The sequence below is a fragment of the Physella acuta genome, unplaced genomic scaffold (genome assembly GCF_028476545.2).
Source record: "Physella acuta isolate Inbredline_101_S28 unplaced genomic scaffold, ASM2847654v3 ptg002002l, whole genome shotgun sequence".
NCBI lineage: Eukaryota > Metazoa > Mollusca > Gastropoda > Physidae > Physella > Physella acuta.
In genome coordinates, this window is record NW_026733507.1 from 90,975 (window position 1) to 103,801 (window position 12,827).

Below are 12,827 nucleotides of genomic sequence, written 5' to 3' on the forward strand. Positions count from 1 at the left end.
TGAATTTATTAGTGTAATGAGTTTGTAATTTTTGCTAATTTTTCTTCAAGATTATTGTGTAGTTTTATCTTGTATCATATATAAAAATCTGATTTTGTTTATCAACAGATAAACCAGGTGCTGCTAGTATTGGGACAGTCCCAGATACGGATGTGGGAGAGAGGCTGGATATCACCTGCACAGCCACACCTACAGGTCAGTCATTACTTTATCACTGACTGCTGAAATTTACATGTCACTAACTGTAACAAAATCTACTCAAAATTATTTATTTTTAAAAAAATTATTTTTAATTTTTTAAAATTTTATTATTTTAATGAATTTTTTTTTTAAATTAAAAAAATATATATGTTGAAGTTTTTTTAAATTTTATTATTTAAGTGAATGTTTTTTTTTAATCTAAAAAAATACATTATGTTTCAGTTTGTTTTTAATGTTATTATTTTAATGAAATTTTTAAAAATTTAAATGAAGGTTACCCGGAGCCAACATACACTTGGACTAAAGATGGAATGACCTTGAACCAAAATAGACAAACCTTGACCATTGTGTCTGCCCAGCTGTCTGACAATGGCCGCTACACCTGTACCCCGACTAATGTTAGAGGCAGTGGGCGCTCCGCCACTGTCAGTGTCAATATATATGGTAATAAAAATTCATCTTCTGTTTATGAAAATAGAAAAGTTGGTTGCAAAAAGAATTTTTTTTAATAAGTTACCATGTTTTAAAGCAGTGGTCTAAATTTTAAATTATTTGTTAATTAAAAATTAAAAACTTTTTAAATGAATTAATTTTAACTTGAATGGTGTGGTCAGATAGTAGAGCTAGTGACTCTCGACCTTTCGGACTTGAGTTCAAAGCCCGTGCTCGAGTCTGTAGGACACCTCTGAGTCCAAGCAACACTGATGGGTACTGGACTCTCGCAATGAGGAAAATAATGAAAGCTGGGCATAGAATTGACCACGTTATCCAGAGTTTTTTCCTGGCATCTCTTCGGGGGGGCACAGAGCCCCCGAAGAAAGTCTACCGCCCCTGCCCCGAACCAGATGGAATTTATATAGTAAAAATATACTTTTACTAGTGTCCGCGCCCCCCCCCCCTCCCTCCCCCCCCCCCCTCCGCCCCCCCTCCCTCCCCCCCTCCCGGAGAAAAAGTCTGGAAGAAACACTGACGTTATCCCCTATTGTATGCCAAGAACATTGGGAAAAAATGAACTCTACTTCATCTGCGCCATATGTCATGGGCATGAATTTTAACTTGCCCTTAAGTGATATATAAAACTACTTTTATTTTAAAGATGTTAATGCCTGAAATTTTATTTGATTAGAAATTTTCCAATATTACTACTTAACCTTTTATGTTAATTTCTTTTGTCTTTCCTCAGAGCGACCTGTTATAACTAAACTACCCAACAAGGAAGTAAAAATAGGCATCAACGAGCCCAATTTGGTGTCGCTGCTGTGTGAGGCGAGGGGGTACCCACAGCCCAGGTTGCTGTGGTACAGGAACGGGCAGTTCCCCGCCCTCAACTCCCAGCCTGAATTGTTTACTGTGATAACCACAGCTAAACCCACCTCTGGGCCCAGCATGGCCGTGGAGAGTGTCCTCCAGTTTAAAGGTACTGGAACTATTCTATTTTTTAAAGAACAGTTTAGTTTGGTCTAAAGGTACTGAAACTGCATTCAGTTTTTTTAATGACAGTCTTGTTTGGTCTGAGGGTACTGGAACTCTATTCTAATTTTTGTTAATGGCAGTTTCTTCTGGTTTAGAGGTACTGGAACCATTATATTTTTTTAAAGAACAGTTTTGTTTGGTCTGAAGGTACTGGAACTATTATATTTTTTAAAGAAAGTTTCTTTTGATCTAAAGTTACTGAAACTCCATTCAGTTTTTTTTTGTTCAAAAGGTACTAAAACTTAATTCTTAAGTTTTTTGGTCTAAAGGTAGTCAAGCTTATTTTTATTTTTAGACATTTTTATTTATTTATTTGGTCTAAAGATACTGGATGTGTATTCTATTTTTTTAAGTACAGTTTCATATGGTGTAAGGTAGTTTTGCTTTATTCTTTTTGTCCTTACGACACAGTGCATTTCAGTGGAGGTATTGCTATAGGTCTTTAAAAAATTATAAAACACTGCTTTTAAACAATTAGGTTGTCTTCTCGTATCTTAAATTCCACCCATCTCTAAAGAGTACCTGACTAAAATTAAGAAATTTAGGTCAAGTAAAGTTTAGTAAAGGCATCTAAGTATACTGTTGACTCCACTATCCCTTCATATGCCAAGTTCCCAAAAGCAAAGGAACTCTACTTTATCTTCCCCACCATGGGTTTCCAGGTTTTAAAATGTAACTTTACTTTACATACAATACATAAATAATTAGAATGGAATAAGAACCACAAATTGAATTTTTAAAATCCCTATCCTCTAGGCTTGGCCAGGACAATTTCCACATCAACAGGCCAAAGAACTGTTCTTCAGGTGAAAGATATGGCCAACTACACCTGCAGGGCTGAATCTGACAAACACAGTGAGACACCTGAAACTCTGACCCAGCTGTTTATCAACTGTAAGTTGACCAGCCCTTTAGATTTGGCCTGCAAATAATTTTTAATAGAAAAAAATATTCAGATGAAATAGGTCTAGGCATTATTTAAACACTTGTATGGTTCTTAAACAGATTTAGTGGTTTGACCAAACTGGATATTACATTTACCTACATACCCTCTGGTTTTCTCTATTTACATACACATATGTGTTCACATATACAAGATGTACTATTACTTTCCACACCTCAAGCCGAGGTGTATCTCTGTGACCATGTAAGGGATAAAGCTAATGTGTAACTTGTATTTTGTGTGTGTGCTGTGTTCTAAATTTCTTATACATGGATATACGTATTTTACAAAATGACTGCACGGTGGGTTAAAAAACTACCACATAGCATAGAGGGAACATAACCCCATCCCCAGAATGTGGGTGACGCCCACATTCCCTGAATATTGATGACACCCCCCTATCCCCATAATATGAATAACATCCCCCTATCCCCAGAATATGGATGACACCCCCCTATCCCCATAATATGAATAACATCCCCCTATCCCCAGAATATGGATGACACCCCCCTATCCCCATAATATGAATAACATCCCCCTATCCCCAGAATATGGATGACACCCCCCTATCCCCATAATATGAATAACATCCCCCTATCCCCAGAATATGGATGACACCCCCCATATCCCCAGAATATGGATGACATCCCCCTATCCCCAGAATATGGATGACACCCCCTATCCCCAGAAAATGGATAACATCCCCATCCAGCCCCAGAATGTGGATGACACCCCCATCCCATAGAAACTATTCTATAAACTTGTCATGTTTATCAATAAAACAGTTAACATCAACACCTTTTTTAGAAGGACATGAAGATCTAGTAGACCTATTTAATCTATTATTTCATTAGACTTGTTTATAAAATTGTTTCTTAATTAAACCTTACTAGATCTAATTAATATTTTTTCCCTTCAGTCCCACCAGTTCTGGAACCCATGCCAACAATCCTGGCAGTCTCCAGACAAGACTCTGCTGAATTTACTTGCAAGACTCAGGCCTACCCTGAGCCTTCAGTTCTGTGGATGTTTCAAGGGAGACAACTAGTACCAAATGATCCAGGCATTGGCATCAAGGAACTGTCAAGTGGGCTGGGAAGAATGGAAAGTAAACTAACAGTGATGAACGTTACAGACAGATCTTATGGCGCCTACAGGTGTTTGGTCAGGAACAATCTGGGGAATATTTCGCAAGAAATTATATTGGCTAAGAAATGTAAGCTGTTAGTCTTTTAAAAAAGTTTAAATTTGTTTACATATATTAAGAATAGTAAAGTACTTTAAAGCATGCTTTGTTACTGAAATAATAATATTGAACCTAATGCGTTATTTCAATGCCAAAGACACAGGTACAAATATAGTCTTTATGAAGACAACAGTTTTAGTGGACTGAATCTGAGCCCACTACTTCCACCTGAAGTAAACTTTACTAGTCTTTATAAAGACTTTATTATGTACCTGTGTCTACCTTCTTTATTTTAATAAAACTTTATATCCAATATTGCTATATTAAATATAGTATATTCAACTTAAAAAGAAAAACCAATGCTTGAAAAAAAAAAGCTGATGTATATATGGATTTACAATCAAAATATATTGGACATTCATTGTAGTATCACTGTAATTTGTGATAATTGGAGTCTATAATGACAGCTGACAGTTATGAATATTTAATTAGCAATGTATTAAATAGGATTACTGCAGTTCTTACCTTATTTATCAACACATTACTACAGACCTACATGTTACTAAATAGAAACCATAAATTAAACTGTAGATGACACACATTTTAAAAAGTCAAGATTAACCTGTAGCAGTCTTAAGTAAAAACCAAAGATTAACTTGAGTAGAATCAATCAATCAATTGTTGTTGGAGCACCACAGTTGATTTTCTCATGTACCCACCAACTGTCTTGGCCCTCTGAGGTTCCGCAATGAGCAGCACTGTCCATTCTTTGATGCCTTCCCATAGAATAACCTGTAGCTGACTTAAATAAAAACCATAAAGTTACCTGTAGCTGACTTAAATAAAAACCATAAAGTTACCTGAAACTGACTTAAATAAAAACTATAAAGATACCTGAAACTGACTTAAATAAAAACTATCAAGTTACCTAAAACTGACTTAAATAAAAACCATAAAGTTACCTGAAACTGACTTAAATAAAAACCATCAAGTTACCTGAAACTGACTTAAATAAAAACCATAAAGTTACCTGAAACTGACTTAAATAAAAACCATCAAGTTATCTGAAACTGACTTAAATGAAAACCATCAAGTTACCTGAAACTGACTTAAATAAAAATCATTAAGTTACCTGAAACTGACTTAAATAAAAACCATTAAGTTACCTAAAACTGACTTAAATAAAAACCATAAAGTTACCTGAAACTGACTTAAATAAAAACCATCAAGTTATCTGAAACTGACTTAAATGAAAACCATCAAGTTACCTGAAACTGACTTAAATAAAAATCATTAAGTTACCTGAAACTGACTTAAATAAAAACCATTAAGTTACCTGAAACTGACTTAAATAAAAACCATTAAGTTACCTGAAACTGACTTAAATAAAAACCATTAAGTTACCTGAAACTGACTAAAATAAAAACTACCAAGTTACCTGAAACTGACTTAAATAAAAACCATTAAGTTACCTGAAACTGACTAACACAAAAACCATCAAGTTACATGTAACTGACAACCACCCTTCTATTCACAGCTCCACCTGAACAACCCTCCAACCTCACCAACCTCAACACCACCTGGGACTCCGCCATGTTAGTCTGGCAACCAGGTTTTGATGGGGGGTACGACCAAAAGTTTTTCATTCAGAAATCAGGTGGGGGAGAGGAACCAAAGAAGATTGAGGTGACCCCAAGTTCATCAAGGTCGTTTAATATTACTAGTAAGTTTTGTTCCATCATTTTTTATTTTATTATTTTAGCATTAAAAATGTTTTAAGTCATTGTAGGCCTACATAATAATATAGGCCTATAAGCAAACGTGTTCAAATCAGGTATAAAATTGTAGTAATTGATAGGGAAATAACATATGATGATAAAAAAGAGATTTGAACAATAATTTTATTTTAGGGATCTCTACATTATAGAGTTCACACTCAAAAAAGAATGAACATTTAAAAAAAAAAATTTTTTTTAACTTTTTAATTTTTATTTTATCATTATCATTGTAACAAAAAATGGAAAGGGGTCACATGACTCATCATCTGATTGTGTATGATAATATCTGTTTTGCTTTTCCCTCTTCAGAACTTCGTCCTTCTAGTACTTATACATTCCAAGTTGTGGCTTCCAATGAACTAGGCATTGGACCTTCTTCATTGCCAATAACTGTTACAACTAATTGTAAGTTTCTCTAATTTTAACGAGTTATTTTTTAAATATTATTTTTCTTATTATTTATTTTTTCATTAAGATGTAGCTTCATAATAATTACCTTTATGTTGAAATGTTTTTACAGTATTTGTCATTCTATTTAGGGCTTTACAGTATTTGTTTTTCTGTTGAAGAGATTTACAGTATTTTATTCTGTTGAAGAAGACCTACGTAGTATTTGTCTTTCTGTTGAAGAGACTTACAGTATTTGTTTAAAAAATAGCATCACAATAATAATCTTTCTGTTATTATATTCTCACAATATTTCTCAACATTTTCAGATTTACAAATACCAAGTCTTCCTAAAATTCCAGTTTTTGTTGCCCGGCAACGGAAGTTGTCTGTCATTTCTCCCTATGGCAACGAGTATTGTCTCCGGGTGGATGTGAAGAGTGAAAAACTAGATTGGAGCTCAATTAATGGCTGCATGAAGGTATGGGGCCTGGTTGTGGTTTTCTGTCAAATGGCAATAGTGGATTGCTATCCACTTACGAAGTGACTACTCTGAAAAATATGTTAAAGCAGAAAATATGAAACTCAATAGTTCTTCGCATGCGCAGTGACCTTAATAGCTGCGCTAGGTTTAGGGTTAGTGAGAGGGTCAGGGTCATAATTCAGCGGTTTGTTTGTAAACACATGCATGAGCAGTACCATTGGCCATGCGTATCTTTTTCCGGCTAGAATTAACCATCCACTTAAATACCAGTACTTGTTATCCACATTGAGAATTATCCACTTTTATCAACTCTAAGTACATCAGTATCCACTATAAGACAACTACATTTAAATCTAATTCTAGGTGTATAGAAGATTGTTATCCATTCCAGGATATTTGTTCATTACCTCATTTTTAATAGATTTGTTATCCACTTTCATTTAAATGATTCACAAAAGAGTACTATTAATTAACATTTTATATTTCTCCATTTTAAGAAATCATAGCCCTTTAAAAATTTGTAATTAAACTAGAGAGAAAATATAGAAATGGAAAATTACTAAATGGCCATACAAAAATATAAAGATTTGACAATGCTAGCTTGTATATTATTGTGTATCTTAGGTTTGAATTGCAGTATTTCCTCAGACTGATTCTAAAATGCCAAAATATAAGTTAGACTGTACACAAGAAAATAAATCAATTTGTATTTTTGGATAAAGATGTGTTGTATATCTTAGGTTATGTGGGACAATTTGTTATATTTCTTAGGACAATTTGCTGTATTTCTCAGGTTATTTGTAACGATTTGTTGTATTTCTCAGGTTATGTGTGACAAATTTGTTGTATTTCTCAGGTGATGGGTGAGAATTTGGAGATAGCACAGAGTGGTGTACAAGCTATCAATGTTTCTGTTTGCTTGAGTCAAAGAACGGATGTTTGTGGAGTACCAGTTTCTGCTGATATAAGTAAGTACCTTTTATAGTCACTTTCTCTCACTCAACCAGCTTCTTCTTGTGTGGATTAACTGCTGATATAAGTAAGTACATTTTATACATTTTAAAGACTATAACTCTCACTAGCTTTTTCCTGTGGATTAACTACTGATATAAGTAAGTACTTCTTAAAGTCACTATATTTCACTAGCTATTTCCTGTGTGGATTAACTGCTGATATGTATGCACATTTTATAATCACTATCTCTCACTTTGTTTCTTCTTGTCTGGGTTGACTGCTCCTTAAAGCAATGTGTGTTAGTTTGGTTAGGGTTAAATACACAGTCCAGTTTTATTTATTTCTAAATAAAAAGAAACTCTACTTCATCTACCGTACTGAATGTATGGTCAAGATAGGGTGTTCTGCAGTCTCCCAGCTTGTCAATATTGTCATGGCATTGATATTTTTATTTTAGACACAAGGTGTCCCTACTTTAAGCTGATTAGGACAGGGAAAAGTGATTGAGTACATTCTAAGAGTTTACTGGCATTTTTGATGAGCGTGAGTTAGAATGTAGAATTTTAGATTGTACTGAACAGTTATGTTTAGTGGATTGTCGTGAATTCAGCGTTGGAAGCAAGGCCTCAAGGATTTAAAGAATTCTCTTATAAACCCCTGTCTTATTCCTCCTACACTTAATGCTTCAGCCTAGGAAAAAGAAAGCAGCAGATATTCTCATTACTTTCCTCAGCCTAATTAAAATAAAAGTATTGTCCAAATGTTCTTCTTGAAACAATTATTTTATGTACTCATGAATTAAATTTTATCTAATTTTCTGTGCTCATTGAATTTTTTAAAGAGTTCAATACCAGTTTCTGTGAATACATACATTAGACCAACTGGCTATATAATTATATTTCTACTGGGTTACTTTGTTGTTGTTTTTTAATAATGTAGTATTAACATCAGTTTTTTTAAGGGGACTAAATTTAAACTGTATTAAATATCCTGACTGAACATAGTATTACTAAAGTATTTTATACAATTCAAAATGCAGGGTGTTTTACTACTCTTTTCATCCAGGTCATAATTTTTCATTTATTATATTTAAATTGTGTTGTTGTTTTTTAAGTGTGTCAGTCTTTTTTCCCTCTGCCCTGTATTTGCTGTGTGTAAACGGCTGGAGTTCTAGATCTTTCACTCAATCTTTTCTATACCACCACTTATGGATACGGGTGATAGGTTCATGTTTTGATCCACTGTTTCCCATCTCGCACCCTGATTATTTTTGTTGAGATAATTGGGTGTTGAAGTGGAGTCCAAATGGAGTCCTGCCGGTTGGCGTTTTTTTAAACCAAATCTGAATATTTTTATTAAATCTTTTTTTTTAAGTTAGGAAAGCTACTTTCGCTTTTGGCTTCAAAACAAACTCAAGAATTTAGAATCAGAATTTCGTGAATTTAGATCTAGAAATCGAGATAGAAAATTAAAATCTAATCTAGATCTAGATTCTAAATCTAGATCTAGATAAAGAATTGACTTTTCAGATTTTAATATAGTCTAGAATCTAGATTCTAGAATTATATTTAGAATATAACCGACTCGTTAGATTTAGTTTTAGAGTTTTAGTAACTTTTAGTAGTTTTAGATTTTAGAGGTAGATTCTACTAACTCTAGATCTAGAAATCTAGATCTAGAATCTAGATCTTGATCTGATCTAGGGACCGTAGTCTAAACCGATTTTATTAGAAGAGTAAAGAAGAGGTTGTAAAGTCAAGTGACCAAGTCTAAAGAATTAATTAAAGAACTTTAGTAATTATATATTAGTTAGGCCTACTAATTACTAGGCCTATACTTTAGTAATTAAGTAATTAGAATTAGATTCTACTTTAGTGTACTAACTTAGTACTAAGTACTAGGCCTAAAATTAATATTAATTATTAATTATACGTCATACTTTAAGTTTAATTAAGTCTAAAGTTTAAGTTATAAACAGTAGATCTAGATACAATAATAAAAATATACCCTATTATATTAATTATAACAAATCGTCAAATAGTATTATTTACTAGATCTAGGGCCTATGTATTTTATTTAGATCTAGATCTCAGCCTTATTTTAGTTAGACCTAGATCTATAATAATAATAGATCTAGTATTAAGTATAGGCCTGTTACTGTATATTATATAGACTATAATAATACTCAGTGCGTATTTTCTTTTATAGTGAACTAGGCCTATATGATTAATATGAATACTTTTATTAATATAATAGTAATAGGTGTTAGTATTAGTTTAGTTAGCTAGCTAGTATTTAAGCTAGAGTTAGTAATAATAGAATAATTAGCTAGATTTATGTAAAACAGAAACCTTTAGACTTTAGACTTAACTTTTGAATGTAGGCCCATAAATTTTTTTCTAGACTTTCTTTTGCTTAGAAAGTTAAGAACTGATTAAATTAGTTATTAGGCCCTATGTATTAATCATATTATAGTTAATTATAGGCCCCTAATTTAAATTAGGCCTATTTAGTTATAAAGACTTTGCCTTTATTCATTTTAATAAATAGGCCCCTATTTTAAATCAATGCCATATTTTAAAAAAAAAAATCCTTTTCCCAGTACTTTTTCTTTTAGTACTAGATCTAGATCTAGATCTAGATGTAGATAAACTAGATATTACACGGTGACAGTAGGCTAGACCTAATAACCGTAATTACTAATTAGTCGTCTGCTTAGTAGTTAGTCCTCGTAGAGATAGTTATCGTTATATATATATAGACAAGTTATAGTGTACCAGTATTACTAGATAAAATTCTATATCTAGTAATAGCTCTAGAAATTCCAAATTTGATTTAAGCCCAAAGTGGGCCTAAAAATTGGATTAATCTAATAATTACTAACATTAGGGCCTAATTAGTTTAATTGTAATAAGCTTTGTTTGACTTTGTGTTACTGTCATTGAGCTTTTAGTTTAACATTGAAAATTTAATTCAAAGATTTAAAAAAAAAATCAGCAACTTCAATTAATCTATATAGCTAGATTCTAGATATTCATACTGTTGTACAAGGCTTACTTAGTAGAAATTAAATATGCTATAATTACAGAATTCTGACTATATCACTCAGAATAAACAGATATGACTAAATAAGCCTAATGTATATTACATTGTTTTAGAAGAATTACTTTTGCTTTACAGTAAGCATGTATTTTTAGTGTCTGTGTACACTAGTTAATATTTATTTTTACTGTTAATGAAAGTATTATTCCACAGATGAAGCATGTTCCACTTGTAATAATATTAATAATGTCTTGTTTTTTTTACTTAGACCAATAAAACAGTTGTGTGGTTTACACTTAAAGTCAGTATCTCAAGCCAGTTACCCTTAATGATAATGTACTCAAGCCCTCAAACCACTTCTCTGGTTTATCAATTGTGTGCTCTACTGCTTGACCAATGAATCCCAATTTAGTATTTGTAGGTCATTGTAAAAATATATATTGATATATACTAAATAAATCTTTTATCAAGTGTTAAGATTTATGTTATTTTTATTGAGTGTTGTTTTAATACGTTCTTTGTGTTTGTGTGTGTTAGTTCAGTGATTTTGGAAAGCTGTAGTGATTGAGGAAACTAAACAGTGATTAACTTGCAAATTTTATATGAAGAAAAACACACTGGCGCTAGACTGCCATTACTACTAACCCAAAGTCTCAAGTTAAATTGAGGTTTAAGTCAGTAGAAAGTCCCTGTGTGCACCCAGCAATTAGGGGTACCTAAGTAAAGTTTAGTAAAGGCATTGTCATAGTGCTGACCACATCATGGCTTCGAATGCCAAGTTCACAGAACAGTTGAACTCTTTGCAATCTGATCCATGGACAAACAGGCTAGAAACAGGAACTTTACAACTCTCACTGTTGTTTACAATATTTTCATACACTAACAATAACATTAACAATTACAATCAATAAACAAATTCAATGATTAAGACAAGTTCAATTTTTATTAAATAAATTAATAATTTATTAAGTATTTAAAGATAAAGGCACTTTATTTAATGTGATATATATTTGTCCCATAATTTCAGGGAATTTAATTTTTTCCTGCATCAAATATTGTTATTCATAAATTGCAGACTCAGATGAAATCTTCATTCTAAAACACATTTTGATTTCCTATGTTTTGTTGATAGTCTTAGTTAAGGTTGTCTGGAACATGTGTAGGGTACTTTCTTCTGTGTTTACTAGAGGTCTATATGCACTGATTTAATTCAGGTATTCTGAAAAATAGATTTACACACAATATTTATACTTAAAATTTTGTCTTATAATCATAGTTTACATTTTTATACATAATAAGCATATCAAAAATATAAATAAAATTGCAATCAAAACTAGCCATTAAATCTATAACTTCAGGTCAATATTGACAAATCTCTTACTAAATCTAAACTCTAGATCTAATAACCATAATTCAATGCCTACTAAAATAACTGGGTCTTGCTAGATTTACACATAAACTTCCTACATCTAGATTTCTAAAAGTAAGCATATGCCTACTACTCTAGTTAGTAGCAGACTTTCTTAATCTTTAGCAGTCAACTAAACTTTAAATCTACTTCTTAAATCAAATCTAGATAGGTTCGCAGTAGCAACAGATGACAACATTTTAATTTTATTAATATTATAATATTATTATTTATAATTATTGCCTACTAAATTACTAAATAATTCTAGATCTAGATTTCTCTAGACAAGTTACTAACTAGATTTAGCACTGTTGTTAACTAGCTACATCTAGAAAAAAAAAATATATAGACTCAGAGACCTACTCACTGGATCTAGAATTATAGAAAAATCTTATTCCGGCTAGTCACTTCGTCATTAATTATTAATTATCATTAGGTCCTATTATTAACTTTTTAATTTATTACACTCACAATGTTGCATTCACTCTCTACTCTACTAAGTCTACTTCAGTAACTAAATAACTATGCTCAACTGAACTACACTAACATCCTCAGTAGTCTACAGTCTGCACTTAGTTAGACTAGTCGTAGTCACTACTTCTACTTGTACTTAGAAGTACTTACTAGATATTAGATAAGTACTTGCAATCAGATCTCTACAATCTACAAACATACACTAAAATAAAAAATGACTAAATCTAATCACTGTCATTTTTTATTTAGACTTAGAGGGATCAGTATAGATCTAGACTCTAGTTAAGGAAGTATAAAGAACAGATTTAGGATCAGGTAGATTGAGATCTATTACTAATAACTATTAGATATCTAGATCTAGTTGAAATATGCTGAAAAAAAGTGTAAAGTCGAACTTGATAATCGTTTGTTTACTGTTTACCAAATCGTCCAGTAGGAGTAATGTCCCCTGGGGCTAGGCTTGCTAGGTCTTAGATTTAACTTTTAAAAATAATTAA

At 32.2% G+C, this 12,827-nt stretch overlaps 1 protein-coding gene across 1 annotated transcript in view; it reads left to right on the top strand.

Annotated features, from left to right (window-relative positions):
- Positions 1 to 12,827, top strand: part of LOC131931666 (hemicentin-1) — a 109,500-nt gene that overhangs the window by 69,449 nt on the left and 27,224 nt on the right. The window contains exons 12-20 of the mRNA XM_059288497.1: positions 109 to 195; positions 475 to 645; positions 1,385 to 1,618; positions 2,431 to 2,568; positions 3,537 to 3,833; positions 5,341 to 5,526; positions 5,891 to 5,986; positions 6,298 to 6,449; positions 7,309 to 7,420. Coding sequence (XP_059144480.1) covers positions 109 to 195; positions 475 to 645; positions 1,385 to 1,618; positions 2,431 to 2,568; positions 3,537 to 3,833; positions 5,341 to 5,526; positions 5,891 to 5,986; positions 6,298 to 6,449; positions 7,309 to 7,420 — 1,473 coding nt within the window. The remainder of the gene's footprint in view (positions 1 to 108; positions 196 to 474; positions 646 to 1,384; positions 1,619 to 2,430; positions 2,569 to 3,536; positions 3,834 to 5,340; positions 5,527 to 5,890; positions 5,987 to 6,297; positions 6,450 to 7,308; positions 7,421 to 12,827) is intronic.